Genomic DNA, 18,022 nt, shown 5'->3' on the forward strand with positions numbered 1-18,022 from the left:
GACTCTTTGGGGCTCTAGTCCGCTAACGCGGGGTGATCTCCTATTGCTTGGTTTCACTCCCACTCCGTGAAATTTAGGGATATAGCGTATTACGTAGCGTATTGCTATCCCCCACACACGCTACTCACGTGGGCCGACTGCATATGAAGGGGATAATTTCCGCTAACGCGAAGTACACTAACGCGGGGTTCCACTGTACTGTTCACTACTTCTTCATTTTTACAATATTTCTTTTGCGTCTTTTTAAATTCACATTTCACCAATGTTACGGTAACACCAGAGGTGTTATTAGTGATACACAAATCCACTCATGTTCAAGAGCAAGCTCTTCTTCACCTTCCTGAGAGCTCCATTTCGGCATTCTGTACATTTTGCCTTTTACATCCGTCAAGTTTATTGCCTCGATTGCAATGGATAAATTAGAACACTGGAAAACTCTTGCCAAATCAGATGTCCTACCAACATCATATATGTGAATCTGTGTTCGAAATTTTTTGACGATGAACGTAGTTCTTCCCTCTATTTGGACTATGTTTTGTATAACGCAGATGTTTGCATTATTCAGAATACAGCAATTGTCACGAAGGGAAGTGGAAAATGTAATGTTCCCAATTTTTAATTTCCGAAATTGTCGACAAAGACGGGTAGGCATATTTTGCAATAGAGGTCCATCTGCGTGAATTTTAGATGCACAAATTTGGATTTTATTATCAGCGGGAGCCAGAAGAACATCATTTAATTCGCAAATCCTATTGTAAAATTGTTGAAGAGCGAGGTGCGGTTTTCGTATGTATTTTCGGAATTCAGGCATATTATTCTCGTAGCAGAAGGCACTATATGTTTCCAAAGGTCCCAATCTTGCAACATCGTCGACTACATGTAAAAGACCGTGTACGTTATATGAGAGAAACTGTTCTCCGTACAGTTCCTCGCATAAGCAGACATAACTTTCCAAAGCTTCTTGACACCAAACATACGTTGAATCGGGAATATTTTGCAAGCTAAGAAGGCGCATCACAAAATGTAGTAGCATGAAATGTTCATAGTATTCTTCACTTAAAACATTTTGCAGCACAGCCGGAGCAGTATACAGTAACAATTGTCTGAACTCAGTGGCTTTGAAATGACTAAACATGGAGAATTTATTTGGGCGGCGGTTGAATTCCGAAGGACAGTATGCTTGAAGATCTGCCATTCTTGAATCAAGAATTTCTACTTTTCTTATATTCAATTTCTGTTTTCCATACTTTCCTTTCAGATGTGTGTGTAAAATTTTTTTTACATTTCCGATATATAGGAGGTGCATAGTTTCAAATGGAACTTGCGTCACCAGTCCCATTAGGGGACTTAAGGGACTTGCACCTTTATGGTGATCTTCATCTACCATATTCCGATACTGTTCATCCGTTCTTGGCGGATGACGAATCCCCGGAAAAACCATCGTTCCTCGAAAAAATACCGTTTCTTCGCAACGATGACCTTCCACTTTACATTTTGAACATGCGCTTGATGATATGTGTCCATAATGATTTAAAGCAAATGCCCTCGCTGGTGCATCGGCAATAAAACATCGAATTTTTAATGGCAATCGTCGATTTCTTATATGAACACCGCCTTCTTCGTGTATGTCGATAATTTCTTGAACAAACTGTTCAAAAAATTGAAAAGTATCCGATGGTTTCTGTGTTCCTTTAAAGATACCCGCGATTACAGGCCTTTTATCAACACAATTATAAATTCTGTATTGAATGGGCCAAAACTGACCTGTGCCACTCTTGTGGATTTGAGCACCATCGGTGCTAAAATCGATTTCTATTGTTTCCGGTAACATATGTTCAGGAAGACTTTTCAATTTTTTGATAAGAGTATATTTTAAACCCAAATGAAGATATTCTCCTCCACCAATTTGTTGAATGTTCCTCATAGCAATATCATTAGGCGTTTGAAGTAACGTCCTCGTGTCCTTCGGTAGACATTTTATGTTAAAAGGGAACTCACGCAACGTTTTGAGTAATATATTGCCTTGGGTATGTTTCACATTTGCTGCTAAAAAGGCATTTTGTAATGCTGTCGTCCTCAGCTCGTCCAGGTTTTGTAAAACATTATCATTTTCATGTTCCGAAGCGTCCGACATATTTTCGTCTTCCATATTATCTTGTGCTTCTGCGTTATTTCTATCGACTTCTCTTTTTTCTTGTTCATTTGCTACTTCTTCTTCTTCTTCTTCTTCTTCTTCTTCTTCTTCTCCTTCGGTGCCTTCACTGTATTCCACTTCCTCGCTCGTGCCAGAAGTATTTCCATTGTTATCAGTAATAGATTCATCATCGTTTTGGATATCGTTACCGGAGACAGATAGACCAGGCTGTGGTGCCGGAATTTTGGCGGATTCAAAGTCTCTTGAATGATCTTCCATTAACAAGGCAGATAACCGCCTTCTCTTGTGCCTCGTGCTGAGGCTCATAAATGGCTTAAATTTGAATGGCATCCCTCGCTACATTTCATGTATTGTTGGTCAAGACAGCCAAGCCAGGAAAATAATATAAAAGATATGCTATGATTTATTATAACATTTCTAATTAACGAAATATGTGAGTACAAGTAGCATAGGTTTAAAATCAGGTAGTTATAGTGTTACTGTATAAAATTCATGTCAATCAGGAGTAGTACGGGAGACACAAAACTGGCCGTCAGTCAACGTTTGAATTTCTGCTACAATACAAATACTTATAAATTATCGTTGTAATGTGACAATTTAAATTTAGTGATTCATTATTGTTCAATTGGTATAATAATTTGCAGTTCACAAATTGAATACAACATACGAAAATTCTTTTTCGTATATTGTATTCAATTATTATTTTAACTATTATTAATTTTTATAATTATTTGCAATGTTATACTGTATGTATATACTATTACAATATCTTTAAGTAAACCTTTAAAAATGTGTTGTTTAATTTATTACTTAATAATATTATAATTTGTTAACATGTTTGGATGTCAGTAATTATAACAAATTTTAATTTTGAAGATGTTCTAGCTATACAGTCCTTGTCAACAGTTAAATTGGAATTTTTATTTATTTATAGAACAATTAATTTCTGCATCGCAATAAATCTTTACATAAATTATCTTGAATACTAAAAGTACTTGTGTAAAAAAATTCATATTTTTATCATTATTATTTATTTATATTTCCATTACAGCACATTTTTACTTTAAAGTAAGAAGTAAAAATGTGCTCTAATAAAAATGTTAATAAATAATGATAAAAATCTAAATTTTTTTACACAAGTACTTTCAGTATTCAAAATGATTTATATCAAGTTTTATTTCAATACAGAAATTAGTTCTTTTGTAAATAAATAATACTTATTTATTTATTTACAAAATAACTAAATAAAAAATCACAATAAAACTTTGCGTAAATCGACTTGAATACTTAAAGTATTAATAAAAAAGATCTTAAGAAAAACCATTAAGAAAAAGATTTTTTTTTAATGTATAAAATAATTTAATTTTTTAATAATAAAAAAATTAACTATAAAAATGTTATTAAATAAAAACAATGTTATTCCCACAACTTTCATATATATATATGTATATAATTTATTTAAAATATAAATATTAACACATTTCCAATTTCAATTTCCCAATTTAACTTAATTGACAGGGACTGTATAGGCAGATCATCCTTAAGTATCAATTTAATATAATATATACAAAAATATAATAATAAATAATATTAATATTATTTTTGTACAGGCGCATGCCATTGTGCATCCGCTATTTAGAATTTCAAAAATTGTACTTAAAATTCATGATTAGTGACACCAAATATATTATAAAATTACATTCTATTGCACAATTGGGTAACAATTATTCGAAGGAAACATTGACCAGTTTTGTGACTATTTTTTGTCTTTCCTGACTCACTCGAGGTAAATGAATAAACAGATAATTCATAAATCATGCAAAATTCATTCAAACTGCATCACATGTGAATGCAACGTAACCAATATATTAGTCACACTGTTATTACATCCTCATAACGTATAGTGCGATCCGAATTACTATTATAAGGAATTACTTTACAATAAAAAATATATCCGGATATCCATATAAAAAATCCCCTCAAACAAAATTGGATTAGCAACGTACATCTTTAAGAAAATATCATATTGTAACTGTATCTTTTGCGATTGTGGCAAACAAAAATGTTATTTGTAATCAATTTTCTTTTTTCCTGATGCATAAAAAATTATGAAATAAATTAGTGATGTCCTGGCCATTAACAAACATTCGCAGAAATTTTTAGAGATTTTTTAAATGCTAATTTGAATTTTTAATAAATCAAGAATTTTTAATTTGTCAATTTTTAAGATAAATGTTCGAGTTGCCATCTGCATATTTTTTGTATATGAATATATAGAATCGTTTTCAAGACATTGTTTTTCTATAATTTTTTCAAATTTTTAAAAGATGTATATCAATGTAAAGAAAATTAGAATATAATTAAGTTATTGCACAGAAATAAAATTACAATATTTATTCCATGCACTTTCTAATATATAAATATTCTATTTTATATATACATAATAATTATTTTTATTAAATAACTTACATATTGATGTCCAATAAAAATTCAACAATTTAAAAGAAATTAAATATTAGTTACAAAAATTTAATGAAAAATAAAAAGTAGAAATAAATAATTTTTAATTTCTATTCATTGTGTGTGCATTTCGTGTTTCAGCAGCACTATAATACATGTATCTACATACCTTTAGTTGAAGTTCGTTTATATGCTGTATTCTCTATGTGAAGATCGTTTACACTATACAAACTATTTCCAAGTAGCAACAAAAAAAGACACCGGTCCACGAGACATGAAGAAGTATTTGCAATTGCGCCTTTAATCGTGTATCGTTGTATGATACTTTTTTGATATTAAAAAGCTGCGACGATAAAAAATCATTTTCCTTAATAATACATATTATAACCTCTCCTATTCATCGCGTATTTATTTCGTGTTTAAGCAGTACATATTTACATACCTCCAGTTGATTCTTCGCTTAATGCTATTCCTGTATATTCTCGATCTCTTTATTCTGGTATAAGGCCGTTTACACTTTCCACAAACGATTTCCGCAACAATTCAAGACACCGGTCACCGGCAGTGATGCGATTCCGAACTCAAGCATGTACGCACAGTCGCACACAGAGCCGATCCTCTATCCGTGTGACGCCCCGCACGCCGCGCGTAGCCGCGGAAATTTAAACGTTTTTCGAACGAGCAAGCGAAAGAGAGAGAGAGAGAAAGAGAGAGAGATCGTAAAATGTAATCATTGCGTTATTTTGTCCTGAATATTCACCTAATGTAATATATTCTTACAGACTTATTAGAATAATGTGAACGATTTTATCCGATGATACATATCTTTATTAAGACGAAAGGGAAATAGCTGAGTTAAAAATCAAATTAATTTTCTACTATGTATTAAATTGAATTAAATTATATATTTAATATTTATTACTTTGTGTTAAGAACGAAAAAGAAATACAAAATAAAGATAAATATAATATATACTTATTTACAGGTACGTAACAAACAAGGGAACGGTCGGGGCTATTCCTTATACCGACTTTGATGGGCATTGAATATGTTGTAGAGCATCAAAAAAGTTCAGAGACCCGTATTTTTTTTATTGGTTTATCTCGAAGTTTAGAGATTGTTTTAATCCTTATAAAAAAACGTATTTTTTCATTTTTAACAAATATCTTCTAAAATGTGAGGTATATAAACAAATGTTTTATACAAATGTTTTATACAAAAGTTTTATAGTATTTTATGCTTTTTGCAATGATGTATTCAATTCTTTTAAAAATGTCAAATTTTCATTTTTTGTTTTTTTCTAGGGGTTGAAACAACCCCTAAAACTCAAGATAAGCTGATAAAAAAATACGGGTTTTTTTCTTTTTTGATGCTCTGCAACATATCCAAAACCAACAAAATCGGTGAGAGACAGCCTCGACCGTTCTTTTATTGTAAGTACAGATAAACGAAATAATTTCAAGAAATTATAAAGTTAATTGTTAAAAATGTGAAAAATATTAATTTCTTTAAACTTAGATTATTTTATATGTATATAAAATTAAAAGAATGTAAAATGTAAAAAATGTCAAAATTATTAAAATTTAATATTTCTTGAAAGCTTTACAAATTTACACACTTCACAAATTTTCTGAAAATATCAAAATTTTAGAAACTTTTAACATTATAACCATTTTGAAAATGTTTGTATTTTTTATTTTATTGAGATTTTACACATGAGCTAAATATTAATTTTGAACATTTTTGGAATTATTTAATTTTTATTCTTTTGTATTTTTATTCTATTGTATTTTTATTCTAATTACATTTTATGAATAATTTTAATTTTAATTTTATTTTAATGAGTTTTTGTAATTTCGGGATAAATATATTTCAATTATTTACACGCAATATGTGTCGCTTTGAAAATTTTTTGTAATTTATGATCAAAAGGAACTTATTATTTTTTCCTAATTTTTTGTCAATTTAGCAACGTTTTTTTTTACTGTAAACTGTAAAAAATTTTCAAAGCGGTAACACGTATATACTGACTCAATAATTGAAATATGAATATTCTAAAACTAAGAAAACTAATTAAAATTGAATTACAATAAAAATTATTAATCAAATGTAATTTTATAAAATAAAAACGCATAATAGAGAAAAAAAATTATGAAAATTCCAAAAGTGATCAAAAAATGTTCATTTTACACACACACACACACACACACACACACACAAACAAACACACACACCGTGTGCGCGTGTATGTATGTATAATATAAATAAATAAATATATATGTAATAAATATCTAAATATATATATCGTCAGCTAAATTGAAAAATCTTATAACTCCATCGGACGTCCGACAGAATTATGAGGTTTTCTAATTTAGCCAACAATATATTAATATTATTATTATTATATATATATCGTTGGCTAAATTGCTTTTATATATCGATCATATATAGCTGTTCAGTGCCATCTTCTACCCCGTCACGTAATAAATGCAACGTGATTGCGTTGTTGAATTCACGTGTGAATATCACACTGTGCGGATGACCTGAGTCCGTACGAATAATGTTTTCATTCGTACTGTGATAAATACAATCATACATAAGAAAGTACAGTCATACAGTGAAATCTTTTTTCGGTCGCTCATATACTCTCTCATACATGACTGCATAGTGCCACCTTCCACGCACACACACGTGTCGCTAGCACATCGTGAGAGCAATATGATTGTGGTATTGCACGCATGTGTGATAATCACACCGTGAGGGTGACGTGAGCCCTCACAATTTGTTATCTGGGATTAGCTAGATTGTAACGAGAAACTTGTGAAAAATGATAACAAACTTTTATTTTTTTTAAATAAAAAAAAACATGTTTGGTTTTCATGCGATACAAAAGGTTCACACTTAACAAATCAAACTTTTGGCTAGGGATTCTCAAAGTAGAGTCTTTGCTTTTTAATTTAAAAAAAAGTACATGTAATTTGAATGATTTTTCGCAAAGTTGCATTACTTTGAAAATTGCCTAAAAATTCGGTCAAAATTTTTGTCTCGTTTTTTTTTTTGCGCCAGTGCATATATATATATATATATATATATATATATATATTTATAATATTAACATTGTAGAATAATTGTTTCAGATGATTTATTATGAAATGGAAATGTTTGTCAAACAAGGGAATGAAGAAACTAATATTACATTGCAGCATTATGTTGATAATTACAAGCATATTTATGGCAGCTATATTTTATTTTGTTATCTAGGCGCTATTGGTATTATTTGTGGGCCCTTATTTCTTGCAGACGAGTTTCCAGCTCCTGCAAAATATCCATTCTCTATAGAACATTTTCTGATGAAAAGTATTATTTATTTACAGCAATCATTAGTTGCTTTTCAAACTGTTGCTGCAATATCTGTCGATTACAATATTGCGATTCTTTTATTATATTGTGCAGCAAGAATTGAGTTGTTAACCCAAAAAATTCGCAATGTCAAAAATGAGAGGGAATTAAATATGTGCATCAAACTTCATAATGAAATATTAAGGTAAGAGATTCATTCATCAAATGTTTTTTTCTTCAATGTAAAGTACATTCACTAGTGTGCAAAAATAATTTTTTTTTCAACGTAAACCAATGACTATCTTTATGGCATCTATACACAGAGGTTGGGTTCGGGTTCTTTTGGCGCTGTGAGCATGCTCTATCTTTCTTCGACATTCACTGAGGATAGCAACAAGGATAGAATGATACTTTTAGCGCTAATAGCTTGTCTCCCCGAATCCAGCCAGAAAAAAAAGTAATATAGCCAATAACATATGATGTGATTGCGGGCTGCCAACTACATAAAATATTCAATACAATAAATATGCTATTAATGCAAGTACAATGTTGATACTGCAATAGCGTATATTATTGTATTGAATATATCTGTAGTTGGCAGCCCGCAACAACATATCTTATTGAATATATTACTTTTTTTTCAGTGTACCTATCTTAGTAGCCAGGCATTCCTGTCTATGTGTGTACAAACATAGCCCCATATGTTAGCTTCGCTTTCCTGTCATATGTCACAAAATTAACAGTAGACCTAAAATATATTAGCAAACTAGTACCAAAACTATATCTGATTATTAAAATATAACATATTCTGTCGGCACACTTTCTCACATAAACAAAATGGTTATTAATTTGAACAATTTCTGGGATATTCAAAGTACGTCTTGAAAAGTCTTGTGTCGTCTTGTTTATTTTAATTTTCAATAATGTTGAATAAAATTATTTTATATATTTGGCTGCCTAGATAGCACAATGTCCAAACTTGGGATATAAGGTGTCTTAATCATACTTTTAAAAAGTTAAAGGTCTAAAAGAGGTTTATATGGATGATAACACAGATCTATAAGATTTTTATTATTTGGAAAAAAATAGTTTTCTACTGTTTTCTATAGTTTTTAATGCGCTAAATATGAATCCATAAGTAAAAATGCAGTATCAGATTTCGGAGAAAAATAAACGCGTTTTTAGTTATTTTGTTAATTGACAACTAATGTATGAGAGATTTCGAAAAGGGATTAAATCAGTGCTTAAATATTGTACTTTAATGTTGAAATATTAAATCTTTTACCGTTAGCATTATCGAACTTTTAGCGCGTTTTGTTTTTAAGGATGGTTATAATTGCATAGTGTTGCATAGAATGATTGTTTTATATAGTTTAGCAAAATCTTAAATTGCAAATAGCAAAAATGTTAATCATACTCGTAGATTTGATATATAGAAATTCCGCAAATATTACAATTTTGCATACGCTCGAAGATTTTACTCGTGTTTGAATATGATTCTCCTCGTATTTATCACGCAGTGAATAATGGTAAGAAGAAATCACATGATCGCGTTTTTTACTGCGCATTTTGTCGATTCTTTGCCGTCACGTACATATAATATTGGCCCGAACATGCCAATCGACAGTTCTTTCTGATTCTGACAAGACCTGAACTCATAGATTGGTTTCCAAAATCAGAATTTTTGACCACGCGGGGTCTTCTTGTGAATTCATCTTCTCCACGTCAGACTTTTACGTCTTTCAACATATTTCTGAGTACATTTCTTCCAAAAACTTAAACCTTTTTCCAGAATATCCAAGACAAATGTAATATCCTAAAACCTTATTCCTCCTCTTATGCTAATTATTTGAAAATGAGTGAATTCTACACTTTAAAATCATGTCTCTCTTCTTGGGCTTTCCTCACGCGATTACCCGAGGGAAATCTAATTCCACTTCTGAAGTTGTAAGAAACAGAAACGAGCCAAGGGTGATTTGAACTTGAAATCCGTGGTTCCATAGGCTAGCATTCTCATAGCTGCGTCATGCTTCAACTAAATTCATATTTTTATTCCGCTCGCTTATAAAATCCCAGACGATTAGAATTAACCTTACGCCTACGGCTCTAAATACATTAACTACAAGAACCTTCCAACTCAAATATCTTACACAGTGACAGGTAAAATTTTTCAAACATTTTTCAAAGACATGATACATCAACATATGTTAAAATCAAAATAATTGAAGTGAAATCTTGTCCTTTTATATTTATTGAAAATTATTAACCTAAATTATTTAACCAAAAATATAATTAATATTATAATTAATTTATATTATATTATATATTAATATTATAATTAATTTATAATTTATAATTTGCAAAAAACCATTCTATAAAATAAATATTGATAAATTTTAGATATGTGAATGAAGTAATTAGTGTGATAAGACCTATAATGTTCATTACGATAATGACAACAGCTATGGCAGTTATTTTTGGAAGTTTGAATCTCGTTACTGTAAGTAACATATAAATAATTTTATTTAATGTAAAATGATCTTAATTTTGTATAATCATTTTTTAATAAAAAATATAAGAGATGCGTTCAAGGAAATACTGTTAGCGCTACTTAATACTATTGATTGTTCACGGAGTTGTAAAATAGCGCTATCAAATACGATCCTAATGTTTGATGATAGTGTGTGATGTAATTGTGTGTTACAAACGCTATTCCTTTCGAGATACTGTGAAAATACCATTATCGTTTGCCAATTCCGTAAATACTGTTGTGTATCAACAGCTATCAATAGAAAAATCATACATTATGTATTTTAAGTATTTGCATGACAGATTGTGTAAATATCAGTCTTCATAATACAAAAAATATGTAATTAAACACTTTTTGGCTGATTCTTCTTTAGGGGGAGCATAATACAATTTTAATATATTATAATACAATTAAAAACAAGACTTGTCTAATCGTTATTGAATCTTTAATTTTTTTTTTTGTAATATTATTGCGTTCAGCCTTACAAAATCAATTTAATTTTATTAATTTTATTATAGAAGAATTTTAAAGATGAGAATAAGATAGGGAAAATTGTAACGAATTTTTTCTCGCAGATATAAATCAAACACATTTTTAATGAAATGTGGGTAAATGTGTTAATAGCCTCCCTTTTTGAGGCGTGCGTTTGTAGGTCTAATTTTTGAGTCAGCAAATTAAATAGCTAAAACGAAACTGGGCTAACTACAAATCTTTGTTCGAAAAGAAGAAAGACTTAAAAAAATTTAGTTAATAGATGATGGTGTTACACCCTTGCTTGGTGTTCCTGCGAAAAAAGATCATCTCTAGGATAAGGAAGGATTCAGATGTTAAACAGTGGATATTTGAATGAGAACGGTGACAGTTGTCAAACTAGCTGGACGTGACTTTATATTACGGGAATATTTATATTTGTGCAATTACTGTGTTAGTGTTCTTAATTAAAGTGCGTGTTGTAATTAAAAGTATTTCATTTAAAAGTGTGTGTGCGAAAGCGATATTATATTATTAGTGAATTTCTAAGTTTACATATTAGGAGAATTACTGCTCTAGGTTCAGCAGTCGTTCGAATAACTCGCTTGATTCTGTTTCCTGATCTTCGTCTGAACTATTTTAGTTTAGGGGTAATACGAGCTTTTACACTTCTTGGCTTCAAAATTTTTTTATTGTTTTTTTCGATTTTCCTTTACCTACTGTTAGAAAATGTGCTAGGACATGTTTGTAAGCGGAGAAACTGCGTTTTTATTTCAACTAATAGAATTTTGAAATTTTAATTTTTTCTTAAACGGATGCTGGAAACGTCTGTTTTAGCGACATAATTTTTGTATCGCAAAATTTTTTAATTTCATTTATAGATTTGGAAATTTTTTTCTCTAGAATGAAATATGAAGTTTACACCAAAGAACGGAAAAAAATTATTAATTCGTGGTATTTTTAGTCGAGTGTGATATCTGGAGCTGTCACATTGTAACTTTGCTTAATATAAAATATGTACAGTTTGTACTTACGAAATTTGAATTTACAGATTGATAGACGGCAGGAACAATGTTCAATCAACTGCCGTTCTGCTTGAATGGTCTGACGTCAGACTTGTTTTGAAACACTGCGCATGAATCATATTCTGCACGTCCACTTATACAATTTTTATTTCACGCAAACATTTAGGTTTTCAATAATGTTTCACTACTAAATTGCTACTTTAATTTTCATAAAACTTTACTCGATTTTATATATTTTTAGCGAGAAATTTAATAATAATACGTTGTGTAATTGAGACTGGCAGCATTGCTTGCTCACTCATCGTATTTGTTATTCAATAAATGTTTAAAAGGTTGTAAGAATTCTTTCTGCGTAAACTCCGTGAACGCATCCAAAATATTTTAATCAATTATAGAAAATATACTTTTTATTAACCCATTGATTTCATCCTTCTAATACACATACTCAGATAATCAAGTGTGTCTAATTGCAAAATTATACAAATTTGTTACTACTTATAATATTAATAACTTATTGTATATTTGTCTTCAACGATTTCGAATATACTAACATTAAAGCAACGCGCAGGTAACGATGAATTAGGTGTACAACTTGCTTCCGCCGTTTTTTTTTCGAAATTCGAGGCTTTATTGTGAAAAACTGGTTATATATTTACGATTCAAAGTATTGTCCATCGCTGGCCACTACTTTCTCCCATCTTTCTGGCAGCATACGAAACCGTTCTTGAAGCGTCGAAAAAACTGGTCATCTTTTGAGACAATCCACGAATCGATCCAATTTTTCACTTCTTCATAAGAACGGAAGTGCTGGTCAGCCAGGCCGTGTGTGATTGATCAAAACAAGTGATAGTCAGAGGGAACAATATCCGGAGAATACGGCGGGTGGAATAGGACTTCCTATTTCAACGTTTCCAAGTATGTTTTTACGGGCTTTGCGACATGGGGTCGAGCATTGTCATGCTGTAAAATCATTTTATCGTGTCTATCGTTGTATTGCGGCCGTTTGTCTTTCAGTGCTCGGCTCAAACGCATCAATTGCTTTCGATACCGATCGCCTGTAATTGTTTTAGTCGGTTTTAGTAGCTCATAATACACTACGCCGAGCTGGTCCCACCAAATACAGAGCATGATTTTGGAACCGTTCTTGAAGCGTTGAAACCACTCTCGGCACGTTCCTTCACTAATAGCGGCCTCACCATATGTATTTGAGAGCATTCGATGAGCCTCAGCCGCAGATTTCTTTATATTGAAGCAAAAAATTCAAACCTGCCGCAAATGACGAGAATTTGGTTCGTAAGCTGACATTTTCAATCGAGAATAACTTTATGATACAGACACAAATCGACTAATATTTCGATGGCGTTATGTTTACAAATGCCTAAGCTTATTATATGTCTACGATCTCTTTATTTCGACCACCACTTACCGCTACAGTCATCTATTGGAAAACGGCGGTAGCAAAGTTGTACACCTAATACAAGTAATACATACATACATACATTATATGTATGTGTGTGTGTACACACACACACACACACACACACACACACACACACACACACACACACACACACACACACACACACACACACACACACACACACACACACACACATATATATATATTATATATGTATATACAGGATGAGTGTCCTAAGTTGTTCAATTACTTATGAGAAAGGATTGAGATGAACATAAAAGTCTTATATTACTTCGTGATATTCGCAATAATAAATAAGTTTTTTCCAATTATACGAATGAGGACGCGCCGATGAGGGAGGCGCTCGAACTATAGCACAGCAAATGTGTGCTTCCCTCGGCGCGTCCGTGCCGATAATTTGAAAAATTAATATCTCAATTATTATTGCGCAAATATTGCAAAATATTATAGAATTTTCAGATTCACTTCAATCCTTTCTATCTACCCATGAGCGACTAAATATCAGGGAACTTACCCTGTATATATACACTGAGAAAAAAGGTTGTTAATTTGACTAAATTTTTAAACTTAATAAAATTTCTTTAGTTCAAGTATTTATTTATTTAAATACATAAAACATACTTAAATACATAAAATATTTGAATTTTAAATCAAATCTTTATATATTTGATTGAAGTACATAAATATTCGGATAAACAAATTTAATTAAGTTGGAAAAATTTAGTCAAATTAACAACTTATTTTTCTCAGTGTATAATATGACAAAAACCATTTGCGTCAATGCTTATAAGAAACTAAAAAAGGAGAGATAAACAAAAATATTTTCTACCATTTTGCGATATTCGTAATAATTATCGAGTTATTAATTTATAAAGACAATCAAATTCATCTGGTTTACCTTTTAAGCAAGCGCACGGCGAAATAGATCCGCTCAATGAGACGTGCATTCACTACTAGGCATACGGAAAGTTGTGCGTAAACATTACCACTTGTAAATAACAATTCCCCGCATGCCTATAGTGATGGGTGCGTTTTGTTGGGCGGCCTTATTTATATATATACATATATTTTTTTTTTTTTTACAAATAGGAACAACCTATAATAGTCAAAATCCAATATGCCAGCATAGTATTGATTGCTGGTACAGTACTTTTTGCATGCTCTTTGCCAGCTGATAAATTAATGCATACGGTAACACATTCTTTATCACTTATAATTTTAGATACGAGTTATCCAATAATATGTTATTTCTTTTTATAGAGTAGTAAAATTTGTTTGGGAGCATATGAATCACAATGGTTTGAAGGAAGTGTGAGCATGCAGAAAAAAATCATTCAAATTATATTCAGAGCACAGAAATCAGAAGTTATTAGCATTACTGGTATTCTTCCAGCTTTGACTTTGCGTTACTATGCAGGGGTAAGGATGATATAATAAATGTGTGTGTGTGTGTGTGTGTATGTGTGTGTGTCTGTGCGTATGTGGCTGTGCACAGCTACACAAAAAAGTAGTCTGGCCTGTATATCAGACCCATGTATTTCTATGGATTTTGGCCTGCTGAATCTAAATCTGATGTCAGAATTGGTAGATTGGTTCGCTGTTTCGAGAAAATCTCAAAAAAGCTCGAAAATCCACAAAACAAACACTTTCGCTGATGTTTTTCTTGAAACAGCGAATCAATCTACTAATTCTGACATCAGATTTGGATTCAGTAGGTCAAAATCCATAGGAATACATGGGTCTGACATACAGGCCAGACCACTTTTTCTTTTTTGTGTGGCTGTGCTATTTTTGTATATATGCGTATCTGTTCAAGTAACAATGTTTCACTGAAGTCGAGTGATACTTACATTATTTATCATTTTCTATCTGCCATATTGAGTCCACTATCTTGGATTAAAAAAATTTTTTTTAAACATAGATTCAACAATCCCAAAAACTCCTAGAACACATGTTTTACTATGATTTGCTCTCCAAGCAACCTCCCGTCTTGAAAGGAATAAACTACAAAAGAAATTCAAAACGTTCATTAATTTTTATACATAGAAATATATCTCTGATTGCAGTTTCTATATTCATCGCTCTCTTATTTTACTGCAGTACGTATCATGATCAGTAGGGATTAAAGTAACAAAAAAAGTATAATACAGTATAATACAGTAAACTTATCAAACGTCTTTATTATGTAAGTATTGAATAAAAGTATATTATCGCTGATATATGAATGTAATTTTTTAAATTATGTAATAAAATAAATAATTATATTCTTTACAAAGTTTAAAAAGTTTATACACATATACACTTGTTTATATTATATGAAAAAAAAAAAAATATATATATATATATATATATATATGCACGTGTAAACGAAAATAGAAAATCTTATTTCTTTCTTAATCTTCCGTGGTCGCATAGGATGTATAACACCCCAAGCAATTTTCGATTTTTATTTACGCACTCTAAAACTCTAGATTCAACGCTAAATTTGACTATTATATTTGCTTATTCTTACTATTTTTATTATCGGGATATATTTTTAAACCCTTTAATGATGTATCAATACAGTAAATGTACCTTCATTATCTTTATTATACATTAATCTTTAGATATCTATAGAAATCAATCTTATAAAGAATCGTTGAATACTTACTGATTAGTTTTTTAAAGAATTTAAGCTTCAATTGGACACATAACACATCCATTTAATAAAAATTATCTTTTTGTTATAGAATATTTTCAGATTCACCAATCAGAAATTTAAAAAGTAAGTAAATATATAATTGTTAATTTTAATTAAAATTAAAAAGTATAAATGAAGACATGAATTTGAAACACAAATCTTTATAATAATATGCATATACATGTACAACTACAAACGTACCTGTATCAGATTTTCTGTGTGTGTGTGTGTGTGTGTGTGTGTGTGTGTGTGTGTGTGTGTGTGTGTGTGTGATATTTAAATCAACTATTCTCTTTTTACGAGCAACAATTAATATGATAATCATAAACATTTTATGGTAAATACACTGAAAAGAATCATGAGTACGATTTACAATCCCGACATTAGTTCCATGCATGTCACGCGAAATCTCTTCGAACGAAAGCAAGTGAGCTCGATGCCCGCAATATACGCAATATGTTGCATATATTTTGCATCGATCTGCATCTACTCAACGCAAATCAGTATTTGGTCACCTAAATTAGTAGGTTTTATATAGAGATATGTATACTATATCGATATATACTAATATATAATCATGCAAACGTGTATTTCTTTTTCGGATGTTTATCCGTTCCCGTGTACGAGTACAAGTCATGAATGCGACATATATGTTCACACTTGCGCACATATTACACACACACACACACACACACACACACCACACAACTTTGAGATATATATTTAAAAAAAGCAAAAATGTCTTTATTTTTGAATGGTAGTTTTATTCCTTTAAATCGTTTTGTAGCACCAATTAAACGCTTCTAAATTTATGTATTTACTTCCTCTACATTTATGCCAAGTTTCATTAAAATCTAAATTTCCGAGTTCGCGAGACTTCCTTGTTAATCAAAAGAATTTAATAAATCCCTACTAATTGTCCACTGTTATACATCTCATTCTTATTCGAAGCAAACTTTAATGAATCTTGACAAACGGTTACAACTAATTTTATTTCAAACAAGTAAGTCAATTGTTTTATCATCAGTCATACATCTTTTTGTTATTGTTTTAAAGTTTTATGTCAAATGACTAGCAATATTTTTATAATTCCATCGACACTCAAATAATGGCTCACACTCAGTTATCGTTTTAACTAATATTGGCTTTTCACATATTGACTCTACTTTCTTCGCTCCCGAACGAAAAAAATAGGAACATATATATACTCATCCTCCTAGTATCACATTCTTAAAAATTTACTTGAATAATGTATTCAATATTATTAACTTATTCAATTGACTTTTTATGTATACTATCTGCGACCGTTAACCTACATATTATTTAATTTTTATAATGTATTTAAATTTAATATTAGGGGAAAGGCACCGAATTTGGAACATTACTTTGTTTTGGGACAATATTTCTTTTATAATATAGTTAGAAAAACAATGTTGAGAACATGAATATAAATTAGAAGTATCTTCTATCAAATGATATAGTAATATTTTTATAATACTGTTTCGTATTTTTTTAATGATTAATGTTTTCGTGACACATGTTAAAAAGGGGAGTTGGGCGCCTAATTTGGAATTTGTACACGATCGAAGTATTAATGTTACATTTTATTGATTTATACATCTTATTATGTATTATTATTATGTAGTCCTACTGACTCAATGTTATTCCGTTAGGGTTTCCTAAGAAACAGAATCGTGCAAATATAATTAAAAAACAACTTTCTTTTACGACTTTTAATCGTAATTTGACAAATATAGTTTTATTCCTTAATCTATTTCAAACTGCGGTCTATCATTCATTTGTACGTATAAGCTACATAACTTGATCTTGATCTAATCGTCCTCGGGTTTATTTGTGTACGTACTTTGAATATATAAAAGGATTTTCAATTCTGTAAATTCAATTCGAAACTAAATGGTTG

At 30.6% G+C, this 18,022-nt stretch overlaps 2 protein-coding genes across 6 annotated transcripts; one reads left to right on the forward strand and one right to left on the reverse strand.

Annotated features, from left to right (window-relative positions):
* Window positions 1-231: 231 nt before the first annotated feature.
* LOC118644779 lies at window positions 232-5,825 on the reverse strand. Of its 5 annotated transcripts, none has more exons than XM_036284261.1 (4): window positions 5,058-5,825; window positions 4,785-4,958; window positions 4,544-4,580; window positions 232-2,491 (listed from the first exon to the last, which is right to left on the reverse strand). In XM_036284261.1, the coding sequence occupies exon 4, from the start codon at window positions 2,483-2,485 to the stop codon at window positions 266-268; it is 2,220 nt and encodes a 739-aa protein (XP_036140154.1). In that variant the 5' UTR covers window positions 2,486-2,491; window positions 4,544-4,580; window positions 4,785-4,958; window positions 5,058-5,825; the 3' UTR covers window positions 232-265. The 5 variants fall into 5 exon arrangements, with proteins under 5 accessions (XP_036140154.1, XP_036140153.1, XP_036140152.1 ...); XM_036284260.1 differs by lacking the exon at window positions 4,544-4,580 and adding an exon at window positions 4,596-4,619; XM_036284259.1 differs by lacking the exon at window positions 4,544-4,580 and having other exon boundaries at window positions 4,625-4,958.
* A 1,894-nt stretch (window positions 5,826-7,719) lies between these two features.
* On the forward strand, window positions 7,720-15,709 carry LOC105837676. Its single transcript, XM_012682648.3, has 5 exons — window positions 7,720-8,159; window positions 10,355-10,454; window positions 14,511-14,612; window positions 14,682-14,840; window positions 15,488-15,709. Exons 1-5 carry the CDS (start codon window positions 7,753-7,755, stop codon window positions 15,545-15,547), a joined length of 828 nt encoding a protein of 275 aa, XP_012538102.2. The 5' UTR covers window positions 7,720-7,752; the 3' UTR covers window positions 15,548-15,709.
* The last annotated feature ends 2,313 nt before the right edge of the window (window positions 15,710-18,022 follow it).

This window comes from Monomorium pharaonis, chromosome 3 (assembly GCF_013373865.1).
Source record: "Monomorium pharaonis isolate MP-MQ-018 chromosome 3, ASM1337386v2, whole genome shotgun sequence".
NCBI lineage: Eukaryota > Metazoa > Arthropoda > Insecta > Hymenoptera > Formicidae > Monomorium > Monomorium pharaonis.